Here is a 21,084-nt window from a genome sequence, read left to right as displayed (position 1 = left end):
TTAAATCTTTATTCACAAGCTGCACTTTTGATTTCTTAACTCATTTTTTTCTTTGGAAAACAGAAATAGATCTTTCTACTTTGTAGTAAGTATTCCAGATAATTCTGAGTCTGAGAACCTCAGGTCACTGGTGTTTATAGTGCTTGGGCGTGTGGAGTCTAAGCTCCCATCCAGCACACTGCGAGATGAGACCCACAGCGTCCTGTCTGCAACTGGGCTAGTTACTGGCAAGGAGATCACCGACTTCCAGGGCAGCATCTCCACGGTTGTCCCAGGATTCATTTTCTAATACTCCATATGAAAACTACCTCCGCTTTGGCATCGGTCTAATTATCACCATTTCAAAACTGATCTTTAGAAGGACCCATGCAATATAAAGCAATGGGATAAAAGCTTATACATTCCCGAGGTGTCAACTCACAACCACCTTATTAACATTTCTAAACTCAGAATAAGGCTAGGAAGCAAGTGCAAATAATCTAACTTACACATTGCTGTGAACATGAAATCAAATTTACCAACTGAAAAAATACATGTACATGCACACAACAAATAAAAACCTTGGTGCCATATATTTTAATAAATCCTTATCACTCTAAGTAGTGGTTACTAATCTAGAATAAGCAAACTTATGCCATCTTATTTCTTCGAATTCTACGTTGTGTGTGTGTGTGTGTGTGTGTGTGTGTGTGTGTGTGTGTATACACATATAGGCATGCACATACACATACCCCAGCAAACAGATGGAGGTCAGGAGAAAAGTTCCAAGAGTCAGTTCTCTCCCTCCATCCTAGGGGTCCAGGAACCCAACTAAGCAATTAGACCTGTAGCAAGGGCCTTTTCCAGCAGAGCCATGTCACCAGCACATTTATCTGGAATCTTTTAACAACGACAATATACAGGAATGCCGATTCATGTTCAGAGTCAGACATGCCACAAGCACAACGTAACATACTAGAATATAAATGCTGCAACAATCTTTAGTATACAGAGTATTTACAAATCAAGGTTATAAAACTAAATTAGTTCCTATACACTATACTATACACAATCAGGAAATATACAATATATTATCCATTAGATTAAAGTTATACTTTCCAGATGAAGTCTTTATTTACTTTTCCTTCTTTTCTAACAACAGGGACTCACTATACAGTCTTGGCTGGTCTGGAATTCTCTCTGTATATCAGGCATGCCTTGAACTCACAAAGATCCTAAAGGCATATGCCACTGCACCTCGCAAATAAACCCTTTACTTGTAAATCAAATATTATAGAAATATGGAAGCTTTGATTCAACTTTTTCAACTCTTTCACTAGCAAGAACTAAATAACTCCACTTAGATAATTTTTAATTTTTGTATAAAATTCTACAGAGAAGGCTTCAAGAAGATCTATTTAACTTGTGATTTAAAGAGATTATTCCTAACACAAAATGCACTGATAAACCAAAGGAGACTAGGACCAACTCTAAAGGCTTCAGTGAAGAAAAAAATATGACTTTTCATTTTTATAAACTGTGAACAATAATAACTCTGAAGGAAAGAAAAAGTGACCAACATCAAGTCATTGCCCCACAAAAGATTTACCTGTATCTGAATTTTTGGTACTTGAATCTACCCATTAAATTGGATTAACAAAAGATGATATTTTTCCTTCTGTTTTTCATTGCTGAGGACTGGACCGAGGGCTTTCCTACTGCTAGGCTACTGCTCTAGCAATCAGTTCCACTCCTGGCCCAACACTTGTTCTGATGAGCAATTTTATGTGGTTCAAAGTAAAAATAATCTATGAAGAGCCACTTCGTGAAGCCTTGCTGCCACTCTGTCCCCATCTGCCAGTTCCCACCATGTTTATTACTTTCTCATCTTTCCAGAGCTTGTTTAAGCCAATTAAAACATGCTGCTATTCAACCAGACCATTCTCGGTGTGTGTATATGGGGAAGGGGCAGTAAGCTGGCAGGGGCTAGTGCATACAAGGTGTATAGATCAGATCTGTATTTCACTGGCATTCTCAAAATGACACAGAATTTATATATGGATCTTAAAACACAGATCAGATTGCTGAACCACGCACGCGCCATTCTAACTGGGGCGTTAATGTTCTCACATGGCCTATGCAAGGGGCAAGGTTCTACCCCAACAGGTAGAAGAAGCCTAATCCACGCTTCTAAGAGCAGACTGGGTTCAACAAGTTGAACTTTTAACTGCGGCCAAGTAGAGCTGCACCTCACTGGAGAACATCAAAGCTCAGGGTAAGAACAGACCTCCCTTCCCAGTTTTCCTTGGACTGATCATCAAAGAAAAAGTCTTTGTTTTCCTCTTGGCTTTTAAAATACACTGTGTGTGTGTGTGTGTGTGTGTGTGTGTGTGTGTGTGTGTGTGTGTCCGGCCAAGTGCTATATTAAAGGAGTATTCCACAGGCCCAACTAAAATAGATTTTTTTTTTTAAGATCAGCGTTAAGCATACAGAAAATGGAGCAGTCTTCATACCCCCTAACTCCCGGCTCAGTCTCCAGTACCAACTGGAACCCGTGGCACATTCATGACAAATTACCGTCCAGTAATTTCCGCTCTTCCTATTGTAGGCTCTGTGGTTTGGACAAATGCACAGTGGCAAACACTAAGTCACAAAGCACCATTTCACAGGTCTGAGAACGTCAGACTTCCCACCCCAGCATAACTATAGGACTGACTGTCGATAGGTCTGCCTCTTGCAGAAAGTGTCCAGGATGTGAGGGGGTGATGACCCCAAATCTCTAACCCATGGCACCTGCAGAACTTGTAGGCTGGTGAACACCTCCACATGTGAGGGGTGATAAGCTCAGCTCCAGTGGGACAGAAACTCATAATCAGATCTTTCCAGTCTCTCCCTACACATGCACCTCTTTATCCATCTGTATCCTTTGAAATATCCTTCGTAATTAGCCACCAAATGTGCTTCTGAGTACAGGAACCATTCTAACAAGTGACTGCACCAGATGAGGGAGTTGTACAAACCTCTCTTACAGCCAGCTGATGGTCATCTGTACAATCTCCCCATAGGACTGACATCTCAAGTAAGGGTAGGCCCATGAGACTGAGCCTTAACATTGAAGTTTTGTCCTAAGTCTTCTGTTCAGACAGTATAAAAACTGAACGAAACTGTAAAACATCTGGCTGGCACTGGAGACTTGCTTGTTATGGAAAGACCTCCCACCAACCTAGTGGTAGCAGTAAAACTTTGAGTTTTGTTAGTGAGAATACAGAATAAAGACTTCTGTTTTTTCCTATGTACTGTGTCTTTTCCTTTCCATATAAACTTTGCAATCACTTAACTGAATGCACAAAATAACCAGCGGGGACGCTCCTGGGCCTGGGTTCAACCGATACATCAGCACGCAAAGAACCAACACTGCAACACTGTAGAGGGCTCCACTCGAAATGTGGACTTGCTCTCCGTTTATTCAATCTTTGGTTTCTTTGGTTTCTAATCTACCTCATATGAGTCCTGTATGTGTCTTAGATTTACTTATAAGCATCTCTTTTTTAGAACTTTTAAATTTCAATTGTTGCTGGAATTTAAACAGTCTGTACAGTTTCACTCTCTCATTGTTATGCAGCTATAATCACCTAATAACCTCAGGAGCCTTTGGTTGGGTCTTGGGGGTCATTATACAGATAATTATGCCATTTGCAGACTTCTTTCTTCCTTCCATATGTATTTTTCAGCTAGGATTTCCAGTATGCACAACTTACATAGGAGAGGTAACTGGAGACAGCTTTATCCTGTTTCTGTTTTAGGAGAAAGGTATCCAGTTTCTTAAAGATGTTAGTTGCTTAAGATCTGGAATGGATTTTCCTTATTAAGGTGAAGAAATTTCCCTCTACTCCTGGTTTGCTCCAAGTTGTTTTTTTCCCTTTGTTGCTGTAGTTGGGTTTTTTGTTTTTTGTTTATCATGAACAAAGATTTTTCTGGATTTTGTCAAATTCCTTTCTACATCTACTGATGTGATCATGTGATTATTATTTCTCCTTTAGACTCTTGAAGTAATTGTATTTGATTTCAAATATTAAATCAGCATTGCACACTTGGGATAAATCCCACTTGGTTCTTGTATATTTTTATTCATTACTAGATTTGGTTTAATATATTGCTAAAGATCTGTGTCCAAGAAAGATAGTTTACAAAGTGGTCTTTTAAAATATAAACAAGCTGAGAAATCTCAGAACAAAAAGTCAATTATATCTAAATAGCAAACAGCTCGATCTAATTGTGCTTCTGAAACTTAACACCGTCTCACCACAATCACACCATGTATTACCGATCGGAGGGAAAACACAGAACGATCAGCAATGAAGGAAAGTTGAGGTCAGCAGCAGCATTTCCAAAGCATGAAAGGCTGCAGGATACAAAAGCTTCCAGAAGAGGAAGGACAGGATAACTGAGTGCATGAAGGGAATCTATACTCCCTTAACAAGTTGCGCCAGACCACCACCTTATAGGTAGGCACTCTGACTTGTAGGTGCTAAGATCTGAGCCATGGCTCCCACAGGACCAGTTAGTGAACATGGTTTTGTGACAGAAAGCTTCTCTCTGCCTAGGGTTACTCTATCTACAAAGTTAACTTTTTTACACACCTACCCCACCTTTTTTTCCCTATTATATCAATAAAATGTTTTAAAGACTGTTTTATTAGCTTTTTCACTCTGCAGTTTCAAATCGCCCATTTCTTCTTGTTGGCAGCTTACTTAGCTGGCTGAAAACTGGAATAAATCCAACCTAGCAGGGTAGGGGGGTGAGACGAGAAGCTAGAGGGATGAAAGCCAGCATCTAGTGAATGAGAGGGGGCAGGGGCTATGCCTGTGAGGAATTGTTTAGAAGAGAAATTGACAAGGGAAGTCCCATGCATTCCTTTTAGGACCCATGATGTCAGGACCTATGATACCATCTGCTTTCTGTTGGTTTTAGGTGGCTGAACCTAGAGGACACATAGAATGGTACCATGAACTAGCGTGGTGAGCACGTTTTAAGGTATCTGGAACTTAATGCTGGAGAATACACACACACACACACACACACACACACACACACACACACACACACACACACGGCGGGCGTGAAGGGGGAAACAAAGGGAAGAACATCTGTGATCTGAAATGTGCTGGCCATTTTAAGAAAGGAGATTTTAGAAAGTACAGGAAGAGAATAGGTTAGATAGTCTGATAGCTAAAGGCCCTGGAAGAAACTACCCTAGAAAATAAAGACTATGAAGAAACCAGTGACCCTCCCCATACACAGGCAACTTGGGCCACTACCAGAGGGAACGGCAGCAGAGCTCACTGAGTTGTGTCCCATAAGTTGTGTCCCACAAACTATCTTCCTGTTCCACCTTTCTCTGCCTCTTGTTCCTTACAAAGCCAGCTCATCAGCTCTCCTGGGCTCTCCGAATCACAGCAGCTCTCCCTGCTGGCTCTAAGAATTTAGTTATCACACCTAGACTCCTTTGGTATTAACTTAAGCTGTGAGAATCCAGAGTCCATGCTATCAAGCTTGGTGTTCCCACAGTGCCTGCCAACAGCACCTCCAAGAGAACACATGGTAAAGGAGCATGCCAACCGGAAGTACGTGTGTGTGTGTGTGTGTGTGTGTGTGTGTGTGTGTGTGTGTGTGTGTGTTTTGAGACAGGGTCTCACTGTATAGCCCAAGCTGGCCTGGAACTCATTCTGTGATTTCAGCCTTAAATCTGTAACTCTCCTGCTTCAGCCTCCCAAGGGCCAAGATTACAGGCATACCCACAAGCCTTGGCTATGAGGTCATGCTTCTGAAGGAGAGCAGAGAAGGTCTGGTATAAGAACAGACTTGGAACTTGCACCGTAGATTATACTAAGACCTAATCTAATTCAAATCAATTCTGTAACAATAGAGTGAATAGGCAGTCACCGGAAACTACAAAAATAGCACAGTACCTGCAGGAGGCTTTCAATGGCATGAAAGCCTCGAATTAAATTCAGAGCTCCACATAAAAGACTAAGGATAAATGCCACAATCCCTGACAGAGTTGCTGGTTCTAGTCGCTGGTGGGCTGAAAAAGAAAAGGAATGGTTAGAAATGAATACCAGTATCTCTTGTTAGTTGAGCTTATGTGGACAGAAATTCATTGCTCAACTTAGATGAGTCAAATGTAAATAACTTTAAACAATGTATTCAGCAATTAAACAATATATGTAGGCAAAAGTTCTCTGTGTAGCCCTGGCTCTCCTGGAACTCGATCTGTAGACCAGGCTGGCCTCAACTCAGAGATCCCCCTGCCTCTGTGAGGTAGATTAAAATTGTGTGCCACGATATCAAGTTTAAATATTTTTCTAAAGTGCAAAACATTTGGCAACATAAAAAGTCCCATTCTAAAGTCAAATGAAACTAACATTGCTTTTCTACATTTTAGTAGATACCTCTAACTTCTATTTGAGGGGAGAAGGTGCTATCAAGAACTCCTACCTGTCAGTAAATCACTTAGAAAAAAAAAAACTACTGCCCAAATATATGTACAATTTGCAATGTGGTACAAATATTTGCAAAAGATGACCTTGCTTGGAGAATGAATACAAAACTCCTGTGTTTTCTGAAAATGTTTAGAAAACACTTTTAAGGATAGCCATAGCTTGCTTTTAGCAAAGCCAACTTATCTGGGACTGAAGGCTATGAACCCTGCTATGTGGGCTATGTGAAAGCCCACATTTAGTCACAAACCCAAACTTGTCAATGGGATGCAGTCTTACAGCTGCAAAGACCAGTCCCCCCTTGGTCTTTTGAAGAAAAGTGACTAAAACAAACCCAAACTGAGAACACAGCAGCTAATATTGAGCATTTCATCTTTATGAAGGCAGTCCTTAATTTTCTGTTGTGCGATCACGTCCCTTCATGGCCATTTTATAGTTATTAGGCTTTACAATTGTGCCTGAATGAAAACACAACTAAATACATAATCAGTAGGCTTCAAAAGGGACACTGGCAAAGCGAGAACAACAGAACCACATTTTTATTACTTTATTTAAACCACTGAAGTGTAAAAGCCCAACAATGAAGTTAATGAGGCAGAACGTTAATAAAGGAAAAGCTCAGATCTTTGCAAATTATATTCAGCCATCATTGCAGAAAATATTCCCCAAAGAGTTAATAAAAAACCCAAAAACACACATCTCATAGAGTATTCTTCAGATTCAGCAGAAACTACTAATCTAGAATAACATTTCATAATTTCTTTTGTGCCCATGTCTGGTCTTTCAATAAATTCCCTTCAAACTCTAATATGAAAATGGAAAACCAACTGTCGCTGTATAGGCTGATACCATGGTGCTTCAGCAGCTGGAAAAGTCAACTGGTCTTATTTTAGAGCCTCTCTCTGTCCATGGTCCTTCCTCTCATAGTAAGAGAGGGACCTGGCCTCTCATAAAAAGCAAATGGGCTTTAGAAATAAAACCAACTAACAACTGAATAATTATCAAATCACACTTCCATATGAAACAAGTTTTACCTCACCAAAAACAAAAACAAAGGCAAAAAAAACAACAAAAAAACAAAACCTAGACAGTGAAAATTCTAGCTTTACCTGGTTAAGTAAGGTATGTTCAAAAGAAAATCACTACCATTTTCATGTGTTAATAACAATATATTTAAGAAATGAACAAGCTCTCTCTGCTCCCAAACCCCGTGGGAGAGAGACCTCACCGCCTGGTCAGGTGGGCACTCCTGAGGCTGCAGAGCGGAGGAGACCACCAACACTGCCCATCCCTGCCCACATCCCTGGCCCAAGAGGAAACTGTATAAGGCCTCTGGGTTCCCGTAGGGGAGGGCCCAGGAGCGGCAGGAACCCTGCGCCTGAGACACCGCCGGAACCTGAAGGAAACAGACCGGATAAACAGTTCTCTGTACCCAAATCCCGTGGGAGGGAGAGCTAAACCTTCAGAGAGGCAGACACGCCTGGGAAACCAGAAGACACTGCACTCTGCACACATCCAGACGCCAGAGGAAAACACCAAACGTCATCTGGAACCCTGGTGCACGGAGGCTCCCGGAAAGAGCAGCGCAGATCTTCCTGGTTGCTGCCGCCGCGGAGAGGACTTAGGCAGTACCCCACGAGCAAACTTGAGCCTTGGAACCACAGGTGGGACCAACTTTTCCCCTGCAACAAACCTGCCTGGTGAATTCAAGACACAGGCCCACAGGAACAGCTGAAGACCTGTAGAGAGGAAAAACTACACGCCCGAAAGCAGAACACTCTGTCCCCATAACTGGCTGAAAGAAAACAGGAAAACAGGTCTACAGCACTCCTGACACACAGGCTTATAGGACAGTCTAGCCACTGTCAGAAATAGCAGAACAAAGTAACACTAGAGATAATCTGATGGCGAGAGGCAAGCGCAGGAACCCAAGCAACAGAAACCAAGACTACATGGCATCATTGGAGCCCAATTCTCCCACCAAAATAAACATGGAATATCCAAACACACCAGAAAAGCAAGATCTAGTTTCAAAATCGTATTTGATCATGATGCTGGAGGACTTCAAGAAAGACGTGGAGAACTCCCTTAGAGAACAAGTAGAAGCCTACAGAGAGGAATCGTAAAAATCCCTGAAAGAATTCCAGGAAAACATAAATAAACAAGTAGAAACCCATAGAGAGGAGACACAAAAATCCCTGAAAGAATTCCAGGAAAACACAATCAAACAGTTGAAGGAATTAAAAATGGAAATAGAAGCAATCAAGAAAGAACACATGGAAACAACCCTAGATATAGAAAACCAAAAGAAGAGACAAGGAGTCGTAGATACAAGCTTCACCAACAGAATACAAGAGATGGAAGAGAGAATCTCGGGAGCAGAAGATTCCATAGAAATCATTGACTCAACTGTCAAAGATAATGTAAAGCAGAAAAAGCTACTGGTCCAAAACATACAGGAAATCCAGGACTCAATGAGAAGATCAAACCTAAGGATAATAGGTATAGAAGAGAGTGAAGACTCCCAGCTCAAAGGACCAGTAAATATCTTCAACAAAATCATAGAAGAAAACTTCCCTTACCTAAAAAAAGAGATACCCATAGGCATACAAGAAGCCTACAGAACACCAAATAGATTGGACCAGAAAAGAACCACCTCCTGTCACATAATAGTCAAAACACCAAACGCACAGAATAAAGAAAGAATATTAAAAGCAGTAAGGGAAAAAGGTCAAGTAACATATAAAGGCAGACCTATCAGAATCACACCAGACTTTTCGCCAGAAACTATGAAGGCCAGAAGATCCTGGACAGATGTCATACAGACCCTAAGAGAACACAAATGCCAGCCCAGGTTACTGTATCCTGCAAAACTCTCAATGAACATAGATGGAGAAACCAAGATATTCCATGACAAAACCAAATTTACACAATATCTTTCTACAAATCCAGCACTACAAAGGATAATAAAGGGTAAAGCCCAACATAAGGAGGCAAGCTATACCCTAGAAGAAGCAAGAAACTAATCATCTTGGCAACAAAACAAAGAGAAGAAAAGCACACAAACATAACCTCATATCCAAATATGAATATAACAGGAAGCAATAATCACTATTCCTTAATATCTCTCAACATTAATGGCCTCAACTCCCCAATAAAAAGACATAGATTAACAAACTGGATACGCAATCAGGACCCTGCATTCTGCTGCCTACAGGAAACACACCTCAGAGACAAAGACAGACACTACCTCAGAGTGAAAGGCTGGATAACAACTTTCCAAGCAAATGGTCAGAAGAAGCAAGCTGGAGTAGCCATTCTAATATCAAATAAAATCAATTTTCAATTAAAAGTCATCAAAAAAGATAAGGAAGGACACTTCATATTCATCAAAGGAAAAATCCACCAAGATGAACTCTCAATCCTCATCTTCGGTTGGTTTATATACAAGTGTGCAATTTCTAGGCTTGAAAGTAAAATGATGCTATCTGGTGCTGGATAGAGGAGCCTTATTTTTTATTATGGCAGCTTGCTATTTTTGTAACATGGTGATTTGGTTGAACACAATAAAGTACAGTAGTAACTGATCTCCCCTTCTTCCTGGATGAGTGAGGAGATGATTAAATGTTGATGTCAGCATCCTTGAGCATATTCAGATGAGCTTCTGCTTCTGTTGAAAAGGATGCTGTGTTTGATTGTGGTCCGAAGCTTTGAAGCACTACTTGGCATCTCCTTCCTTAGAGGTCTCACTGTTTAAACATAACAGATTTGATAGCTTGTTGGTAAGGTGAGGTCCAGCTTGTCTCCACTAGGTCATCTTCATGTGAATCCGGTGGTTATACGTTTTGTTCTAGGGATATTTCATTTTTTTAATAACGGTTTTAGCTGACATTCATGGAGAGAATGAATCCTTAGAACTGTGCCACTAGTGAAAGGAAATCCTGTCTAGAGTATGTTTCTTTACAAAGCTGTGTCACACCATCCTTTGGGCCCTCTGCTGGAAAAGTAGAATCAAGTCTCAAATAATGCCTTTTAAATTGTATCCTCTAGTATTATAGATGTAGGACAGTACTGTATCATACCTCTGTGGATGTAAAATAGCTTGTACCTACTTTATGATACGTAGTAGTGACCGTGCTTTATCAGAGCTGTTTTTAATGATGTTGCTCAGAATGTTTTCTTTCCAGATGATGATTGAGAAGCTAATTTAGAAAAAAAAAATGGTGCCAGGTACCACAAGAGTAACAGAACTGTGCTGTTTTCTCGGGTTTTTTTTTTTACTTTTTTTTTTTTTAATGGAGTGTGCTGGATGTCTCTACAGTTTTGTTCAGATGACTGCAGAACCTGGAAAAGCTGTTGCTGCTGTTGATGCATAACACACTGCTATTATTGGTCTTTTTATATAAATATAAATATATATATAAATAAAAAAATAAAAATAAATATTTTCAAAGAGAAAAAAAAGAAATGAACAAGCTAAAAAAAAGAAATGAATAAGCTAATATGAATTATTAAGTTTCTAACACTTGCCTTTTGGCCTTAGAACATGTGTTTTATAGTAAAGGTATACCATTTATGAATTCATCATTTCAAAATGACCAAAGCTAATTTTAAAAGATAAAAACAAGTGCTAAGAAGATAAGGCGAGGGGTTGGGGATTTAGCTCAGTGGTAGAGCGCTTGCCTAGGAAGCGCAAGGCCCTGGGTTCGGTCCCCAGCTCTGAAAAAAAGAACCAAAAAAAAAAAAAAAAAAAGATAAGGCGAGCACTATGTACAAGGGTAGTTTTGGTAGTGTGCCAATTGGCTGTCGGCAACGATCTCTAATGTATTGATTTTTCTGCTTTATCCTCACCCCTTTCCCGGGACCTGTGGCTTGTTTTCTAAGAGTTATCAGGCAAATTTCATTCTGCAAACGCAAGACAATGGCACCATAGAGACAGTTTCCCAGTTTGATAAGCAAACGATATTTAACCACACGGTAATGTATTATTATTCTGTGTGCTATTTGTTACTTCAATGAGACAGATTCTATATATTCTGTAATCCAAAGTCTGTATGCAAAGTTTGTAGCACATTTCAGTGAGGCACCAAGCCAGGCCCTAGTAGGTACAGAGTATACCTGCTCTGTAACCAATGAGGGGCCGTGCAGGAGTATCATGAAGTCAGGTTGCATTGCCTCAACATGTTTTTTTCATTTTGCACTGTCAGGAACTGGAGACGACAGATGTGGGAGAATAAGATGTGCAGATAACCAATACAACTAAAAGGAGGTGGGAGGCCTCCAGGAGACAGGCCAGGAAACATCTGCATATAAAAATTCAACGGTATCCAATCTATTGCCCAAGAGATGTTTGTTGATGCCATAAGGCAGTTTCAGGAGGGAAGGGGAAGTTCAGATGGAAAGAAAGAAGTACCTGGTAATGCTGAGGCAAGAGCCCAGGTGCATGTGTCTGCAGCTAAAGTAGACACACAGAATGTTTACACAGAACAATGTTGAGAGAGACAGACAGACAGACAGACAGACATTCTCTTCATACAGCGTGTACAGGGAAGGAAAAACCTGAACATAAGGTCAGGGAGGCTGTACACAAGGGTAGGTTGGAAAGGGAAACCGGAGCAGCCATCACTAGTCTGCACAGACAGTGGACTAAACCACAGCACCTCGGCCCACATCAGACAGAGTACACAGGTGCAGTCTGGAGGAAGAGGCTAATAAGATAAGGACACTTTAAGACAGCTCCCTTTAAGAGAACATACTTACTCCCTACAGTACCACATAGGATTCTAACCTTATGATGCCCCTTCCTAATCAGAGTCATGGTCTCTTTTTTCTTTCTGTTACTCCCCTGCCTCCCACCCTCCCTTTCTTTGAGACAGAAATTCATCATGTGGCCCAAGCTAGCCTCAAACTTATGATTCCTCTGACTCAGGCTCCTGGCTGCTAGCATTGCAGACATTGGTTATCTACAATTCCTGGTCACCCCTGTAATATTTTAATTTTAATTTTATTAGATGGTGATTCTTATTCCCATCTTGAAAGTGTTTGCTATCTTTATAAAATGCCTCCACAATATTTAGCATAATAATTCACAGAAAAGATACGGCCAACTGAAAAGTTGTCTACAAAATTTATAAAACAGATGAAGGTTATAAAGATATAAGAAACTGGAGGAATTTTATGACTTTCTAAAAAGAAAAAGTAAAAGGAATATACACATTTTTAAAGGTCAGTAATAATAAACAATGGTATGGGTGTGAAGTAGTAGACCCTTGAGCTGCCACCTCTCTCCTAGAAACCAGGCCATGTGACCCCCAAGGATAGAGAGTTGACAAGAAAGCAAGCTACATTATAGCCTTGCAGCCCTTTTCTTCCAGTTGTGAAGTAAGTTTACAGTCCTATCTAGTGCCTGCCTCTAATAATACTTGCTGCTTAGCTAAGGCCCAGCTAGATCATGTGGTCTGAAGCTGACCTATTCCCCTGAAAACCTCCAAGAGTCAGAAACTTGATCTTAGAACATCAGAGTGTATTTCTCCCTTCAGGACCCTGGTCATCTTATACATAGCAGTCATCTCTCCTAAAGAAACGCCTCTCAGGATTTAAAGGAAAATCGGTCTGCCCTCCCTGACCCCACTTCAAGATTGTATCATGGTTGTCCATGGTTGTGAGGTTCTCCTAATAAAGCTCATTCTGAAGTGTTATTTTGTGTCAGCTCCTTTCTAAGTTATAACAATTACTTGTGGGACTGTGAGATGGTATAAATACTTGAAAAACTGTCAGCTCCTTATAGACTTAAGAATGCAACTAATCCTCCAATTCTGAAATGCTGCCCCCAGTATTTATAAATTAATATCTGAACATTTACATAATACAATATTTTAAAAGACAAAGAAAAAGTCAGGATTTACTACTTTATCAACTCAATCCATCATGGATATATTTCAATAAATAAATATGGCAAGATAGCAATACTCATGCTGGACCATAGGAAGAAATGATCAGAGGGTTTCAAAGAAAAGTCAAGAACTGTTTTTAAGGTGATTTTAAATTATTATAACAAAGTGGGGGAAGATTGAAAACCAGATAATTTCAGAGGTTCTCTCTCCCCACCAAAACAACCAACCAACCAAACCAAAAACTGTATTTTATCTTGAAGACTACAAAAAATATTATGTAGGCTTACTCTGAATTAAAATGAATTTTAAGGTTAATTTTAAAGTAAGCTCTAGTTTTATGTTACTCTTTATTAAAACAATTCCAGTTTCGTCTCACTTTCGTCTAGTGTCTGCTATTTAATAATTCAGCATGCCAACGTGGTCTAAAGTTCAAAGAGAACTTCTAGAAGTCAGTAGTACAAAGAATTTCTAACGGTCTACCTTTAAGTGGAAGCCCACCTCAAATTAAGACTATGCCCTATATCCTAAATTAAAGGGCAGAAATTCTAAGCCATGGCTATTGCTGGACCCATAGCAGTAGAGTTCCCAAAGAAGAGCAGGCCAGTGTTCCAAGACTAGGAAGTCATGGAGCTTCTCCACCCAGACACCACCAAGACTAATGCCCTGAGATAACTCTATGTCTAGTGTTACATCTAAGGCTTAAAACCCACGGTGGTGATCCCACTAAATAAACAGTGATTTCTGGGCAGGAGAGATGGCTCAGGGGTAAGAACTGGCTGCTCTTGCAGAGGGCTAGGGTTTAATTCCCACCATGCACCCATAAGGCAGCTCACATGATCTGTGACTACAGTTCCAGAAGCTCCAATACTCTTTTCTGGGCTCCTCATGCACCAGGCATACATAAGAAACACAAGCATACATGCAGGTAAAACACCCATACATATTCTTAACAAACAATAAAATTAAATTAAAACAACAATAACAGACCAAAATGCTGCTTTTCATTAACAGCCCTGCTTGGCTCTCCACACTGGTTATCTTGAAGAATGACACGTTTTCTATAAGTTCTGCTTGCAGGTGCTTTTCACTTTGTAGCTGAGATGACACTGAAATTCTGAGCAGCCCTACCCCCACTCCTGGTTTACTTGGTGCTGGGACTGAACCAGGGTCAAGCTCAGTAGTCAAATAAGTTATCAATTAAGTCACAGCCCAAGCCTAAAAGTGCATCTCTGAGATGATCTCTTGCTGGCGCTCATCAGTTCATTATCTTATACATCTACTAGACAGCGATTTGACAAGCTTTTTTCTCTGTCCTTGTAGGTGGAAGAAATATTTTGCTTCTACCAAGCAGTACATTAACCACGTTGTCACTGGCTTAGTTTACATCAGGGTTGGTTAAACTATGACCCATAACCAAATTCAGAGCACTCATCCTTTTACATAGTATCTATGACTAAACTGTGTTTGTGCATTATCAGCAGAGATACATCAGAGCCTATGTAGCCTTGAGAAGTCTAAAACATGTAGCATCTGGCCCTTTATAGAAAAAGTGTCCTGGCCCTTGGTTTACAGGGATCTAGTGTTTTAATACCCCACAGAATGGTAATTTGGTACATATTATTAATCTCATGGTGATAGTACTTGGAAAACAGATAGTAGTATATGACTTAGGTTTGATGCCTGAAGACACATGAATGCTAGACAATAAAAGTAAGTACAATTATAGGAGAGCATCACCTCAGTCAGTTGCTGGTGGTCAAAAGTTTAGAATATGTTGGTAAAGAATCAAGTTTATGCACCAGGCAACTGACACCACTAAGAAAAGATACACTACTGATTAGTATGCTTTTGTTTTTAACATTTTAAAGACATTACTGCATTTCTGCACATTTACTGAATTACAGTTTACTGAGTGACAGCAGATAAGGACCCAGAGAAACAGAGGATATAGTACACTACATGACACCCATGGGTTCAATGCAGTGCTGTGCAAAATAACTCTGAAACACAGGGATGATGCTCTGAAACCCAAACAAAATACTAAGAAAAGACCCTGGGTATGAAGCAATGACACGGTCTTTTGGCAAGGGAACAGTTTACACTTTGAAAACTTGTTCTTAGCTTGTTAGTCATGGTAGAACTTACGTTCACCCCACACTGAAATCGTTATACACTATAAAGGCAAAAATAATCATGGAAACAAATAAAAGATATGGCTAATAAGCCAGCAAAGAACAGAAAATTAATTTCAAAGATGAAGGCAGCTAGAGACCAAGGTAATCAGAACAGGGCATGACAAAGGAAACCTATGAGAGATGCCTCAGCCATTGGTACTTGCTGAGGCTCCTGCCAGGGTCCAAGCACACTTCCCAGCATCCACACAGAGCAGCTCACTGACCACCTTAACTCCAGTTCCTAGGAATCTGACACCCTCTGCTGGACTCTTGAAGTACCACACACATGTGAACATATATTAAGAGACACATAAATAAAAATAAAAACGATAGATTAACACCCAATGATTCCAATAATGACATTAAACTAGCTTATTTGGTTAAACAAAAACAAAACAGGTGCATAGGAACAATTTTAAAGTCCAAAAGAGATTCCCTACTTTTCCAGTCTTCTCTGTGGACAAGGCAACACATTCAGAAGCTTGTTAGGTTTGGGAAATTCCATATTGCCTCTTCAGCCTGTCATGCCTGTGGTGAGTACTAGTAACATTTAAGGTTTTAAAGGTAGGCTCCAAGCCAAAAAAAAAAAAACAAAAACAAAAAAAACAACCAAACCAAAAGCCCACTTTGCCTTAAAGTTTGGGTGAAACTTCCTCAACACCCCATGCCTTGCAAGCTGTGAAGTGCCACAGCAATTCCAGAGGCAGCAGAGGCAGCAGAGGCACAGGCAGGCTTGCCGTGAGGGTGCTGGGCCGGGGAGGCACACTGGGGGGATGCACACTGGCAGTTTGTTTCTTCAATTAGCTTGCTGTGAGAAAATAATAGAGACTTAACTTAGTCACTGTAACAGCAAGCAACATGCCTCTATGAATTCCACCCAGATCTGCACTCACAAAAAAAAAACAAAGGAAAGGACAGAAAAGAATAGAAAAATGAAAGAAAGAAGGAAGAGAAAAAAGACTCAACCAAGTCATATTTTCTATACTTACTTGAAATGAAAGCTTTGGAGGGGGCGCTAACTGGCTAGGCATAAGAGATGATGGGTAGTGTATTAAACAAGATCTAGTAAAACAAATCTTAACAACCCCCCCCCATTACATGTAGCATGCTAGTTACTCATCGCCAAACCACCCACCCTCACCTGCACTGACACTAAGGGAAAAGGGGAAAGACATCATTCTAAAAGCAAGAACGTTCCATACGTGTGAACAGTTGGCCTCTAAAGGAGGACAATTACACATATTACTAAAAACATGAGGAACCACTGCAGAGCAGTTAAAGAAAATAAACACATTGTAGCCACAAGCAATAATATTCATCCAGTGTACCCTGATGTAGCCTAAGATAAGACCTGAGCTCATAAGTTAGTATGATTATTAAAAGGAGGTCTAAGACCACACAGATACACAAAAATATAGAACCACTCCTGGTTAAATGATGACTGAAAAGAGTCCACAAGGCTGGCTTGCTATCTGTAAGACAGTTTCTAAAAAAAGGTATTATTAAGGTATTTCTTCACTGTGACTTTTATAAGTCCAACTCTCGGTTATTCCAGTGATCTTCAGGATGATCTCATCCAGGTAGACCAGAAGGTTACTGGGAGAGTACAGAGGGAAAAAGAGGGCTGATAGTCTAGCATTTCTTGCTGTGCTTCTCAAACTTACCAAATATGTGAAAATATTGCCTTAGGTAGGAAAAATAAGTCAAAACAAAGAGCAATGAACAAATGAACAGTCACCAGTCACTGTAGAAAGTAATGGCTGCACCATGGTGACTGATATCCATCCTGCTGGGTGCAGACAGCATCAAATGCAAGTCAGAGAGATCTGATACCCTTCAAATACCTGATGCTCCTCACTAGACCTTTAGGTTCCCCAATAAAGGGTATTGAAACACTACTTAAACAAAAGAATGCAAAGAGAAAGATAACAGATCTAATACTAAAATTAATTTTATTATAATATCTATATCACAAAGATTTCAAAGCTTAATATATTCCTAGGTACAAAGAACTCCAAAATAATGAAAAAACCAACACATCAAGAAAACAAATCACACATTTTAAAATACGTAATAAAGAGGGCTGGAGAGAGAGCTCAGTGGTTGCAGCACCCACATGAAGGTTCACAACCATCCATGACTCAGTACTAGGGAATCCAACACTCTCCTCTGTAGGCCACAAATAAACATGTGGTGCATAAACATTCATGCAGGCAAAACACTTACACACATAAAGAATTAAATCTGAAAAAATACTTAATATTGAAACTGATCACCCTAAAATGAGAAAGACAGAAATTCAAAAGTTCAGAAATTACAATACCTATTTCTCAAAGAATGGTTGAAGCAGACAGCAAATCAGATAAGATACAACAGATTTTAACAATATCAGGTACCATGATCTTACTAAGATCATCTTAGGTAGTTTGAAATAGCAACACTACCAATAGCAGGAAACAGAACACTCTTTAAAATAAGTAGAAAAGAATCACTAAAATAGGCTATTTTCTTGGGAATATATCAATTCTACATAAATTTAAAAATACTCAAGTCAAATTAAATTTGTCCTCTGAATGCAATGGAATTAAAAATCAATAGACACTTGAAAATGCCTAAATAAAAGTATATAATACTTTTCTAGATAACTTAGGAATCAAGAGAGAAATCAAAAGGAATTTTAAAAGTGTTTTAAGCAGAATAAAAATTAAAATGTGATATGTTCAAATCTCAGTAGCTAAACTGCTATTGAGAATGATACAGAAGAGCAAGTGCTCAGGCTAGAAGAGATCTCAAGCAAACTGCTCCAAATCTCAGAAAATAAAGCACAGAAAGATAACCAAGGTAAGCAGAACACAGGAAGCAATGAGCAGAACATGTTAATAAAATTGAAAATAAAACATCAATAAATGTAAAATTCTTAGTCAATAAAAGTGATCAATTTTTATATATTAGAAGAAAAGAAAAAAAGAAAAATTACCAATATCAGAAATAAGAAAGACATAATTGTAATTCTATGGAAAACAAAGGCATAAAGAAATATATATATTGTACATCAAAAATCTGTAACTTGAAAAACATAAACAGATTCCATAAAAAAAAAAAAAAAAAAAGCTGCAACAGCTCACGAAGTAGAAACAGAAAAGCTGATTGGTCCTGGTCCTCGGAAAGAACAATTTAAACCTTCCCCAGACAAAAGCATTTGAGGTTTTATTGTTATGTCCTACAAGACATTTTCCAAAAATGTAGAAGATGTGAGAAAACCCTCCAGTATACTTTCTCATGTTAGCTGTGCACACATACTAAAACCAAACATGGCCATTATAAAATAGGAAAACTAGGAATCAATTCCCCCTGTAAGACACTATAAATTATCAGCAAAACTTTAGCAAACTGGATCTGATCACATATAAAAAGGATAACATGGGGTTGGGGATTTAGCTCAGTGGTGGAGCGCTTGCCTAGCAAGTGCAAGGCCCTGGGTTCGGTCCCCAGCTCCGAAAAAAAGAACCAAAAAAAAAAAAAAAGGATAACGCATCGTGGCTATGCAGAATTTATCATAGAACTGAAGATTTGTTTAACAAAAAGCAATCAATGTAATTTGAAAAATCCTATGAGCGATGCAGTCACAGCATCTGACACGGTCTCAGATAATCTGTCCTCTCCTTAGACTCTATACTGAGTCTGTTTCTTAGGCTGTAGTGCTGTCTTCTAAATTACGTCTACTTGAATACTTCAAATATATACTAAACAAGTATATTTTAATTTCATTTAAATAAAATTTATGTGTACAGGTGTTTGGTCTGCACTTTGTCTGTGTGCCATTTACATGTGGTGCCCAAGGATCAGATTCACTGGATACTAGAATTATAGATGGTTGTGAACCACCATGTAGTTGTTGGGAATCAAATCCAAGCTTTCTGAAGTGCAGCCAGTCTCTTAAATGTTGAGCATCTCTCAAGTCCCATTTTGACTAGTTTTGTACCAATAAGATAAAATAGAAGAAAACAGTATATTCAATGCTTCCTTCTTACTGAATTACAAGTTACTTAAGTAATTATCTCTTATACATATATGATTATTGTAAATATTTCCTCTCATTCTGTGGGTTGTCTTTTTACTCTGTGTTCATGTAAGGGTAAGTTTTAAATTCTGATGAATTCCATCTTGTATGTTTTGTCTTTTTGCAGTGTGGTTTTTTAAAATCAAATCTGACAAACCTAATGTTTTCTACTAAGAGTTTATAGCTGGGAACATGAGCTAAGGGTATGCTTGTGGCTACATAGCAGTCTAACATGGACCTCACTGTCCCAACACTGTATGATCTCCTGCTAGTCTAGAAGCCCTGTCAAGAACGAACTGGCCACACTGAGAGAGTTCACTTCTGCCCTTTCAGCAGAACTACCCCATACTGATTACTATATCAGGGCAGTACGTTTAGAGGGTTGTGTCTTTCAGTTTTTCCAAGATTTTTTAATGTTGCATATATATACATATATATATACATATATATATCTTATATTTCTATACAAATTTTAGAATCAACTTGTCATTTTGTATTTTTAAAAAGCCCAGCTGACAGCATGCTGAGTCTCCATCTACTTGGGAGTATTGCCATCTTAACAAGGTTATCTGCTAATTTATAAATGTGGACCTGCTTTCCATTAATTTTGGTCCTCCTTAACTACTTTCAAAAATTATTTTGTTAGTTTTCAATATATGGGATGTCCATTTATCTTCACATTGCCTACTGCTGGTGTACAGCACAAAATTCTTAGATCCTGACGCTGTTACGCAGCTTCTCTGAATCCACGCACTTGTTCTAATATTTTTCTAGAAGTATCCTTAAGATTTTCTGGAGAAAAAGCAACATACAAATGAAATGATCTATTCCTTCCTTTGAAATTCCAATATCACTTTATTTTTTCTTTATGCATTTGTTTAGTGACTGACTTTAATTATTTAAATGAATTATTTCCCCCTTCTCTCATATTTGTATAATCAAATCATATATGAAGTTTCATGTTCAGACCACATTTAAGAATACTAACGAGAGCTCGTAGGCAGCACCCCACGAGCAAACTTGAGCCTCGGGACCACAGTTAAGACCAACTTTTCTGCTGCAAGCGACCTGCCTGGTGAACTCAGGACACACAGAGGCACTCTGTGGCACAAATTCCTCTAGGACCGGGCACTTCCAGTATTTAGTGGGGGGGGGGGGGAGTCCCAAACCAGCGGATCCCTGCAGCTCTCTGCTCCCAAACCCCATGGGAGAGAGACCGCACCGCCTAGTCAGGTGGGCACTCCTGAGGCTGCAGAGCGGAAGAGACTACCAACACTGCCCACACCTGCTCACATCCCTGGCCCAAGAGGAAACTGTATACGGCCTCTGGGTTCCCGTAGAGGAGGGCCCAGGAGCAGCAGGTCTGCTGCGTCTGAGACACTGCCAGAACCTGAAGGGACCAACCGGATAAACAGTTCTCTGTACCCAAATCCCGTGGGAGGGAGAGCTAAACCTTCAGAGAGGCAGACACGCCTGGG

The 21,084-nt window shown here is 39.6% G+C and overlaps 1 protein-coding gene across 3 annotated transcripts in view; it reads right to left on the bottom strand.

Annotated features, from left to right (window-relative positions):
- Sec22a (SEC22 homolog A, vesicle trafficking protein) overlaps positions 1 to 21,084 on the bottom strand; it is a 60,024-nt gene that overhangs the window by 7,632 nt on the left and 31,308 nt on the right. For all 3 annotated transcript variants that reach the window (XM_008768693.4, NM_057147.2, XM_039087918.2), the window contains exon 5: positions 5,949 to 6,064. In XM_008768693.4, coding sequence (XP_008766915.3) covers positions 5,949 to 6,064 — 116 coding nt within the window. The remainder of the gene's footprint in view (positions 1 to 5,948; positions 6,065 to 21,084) is intronic.

Source organism: Rattus norvegicus, chromosome 11 (assembly GCF_036323735.1).
Source record: "Rattus norvegicus strain BN/NHsdMcwi chromosome 11, GRCr8, whole genome shotgun sequence".
NCBI lineage: Eukaryota > Metazoa > Chordata > Mammalia > Rodentia > Muridae > Rattus > Rattus norvegicus.
Note: the sequence above shows the minus strand (reverse complement) of the source record. Positions and strands in the feature narration are given on the sequence as shown.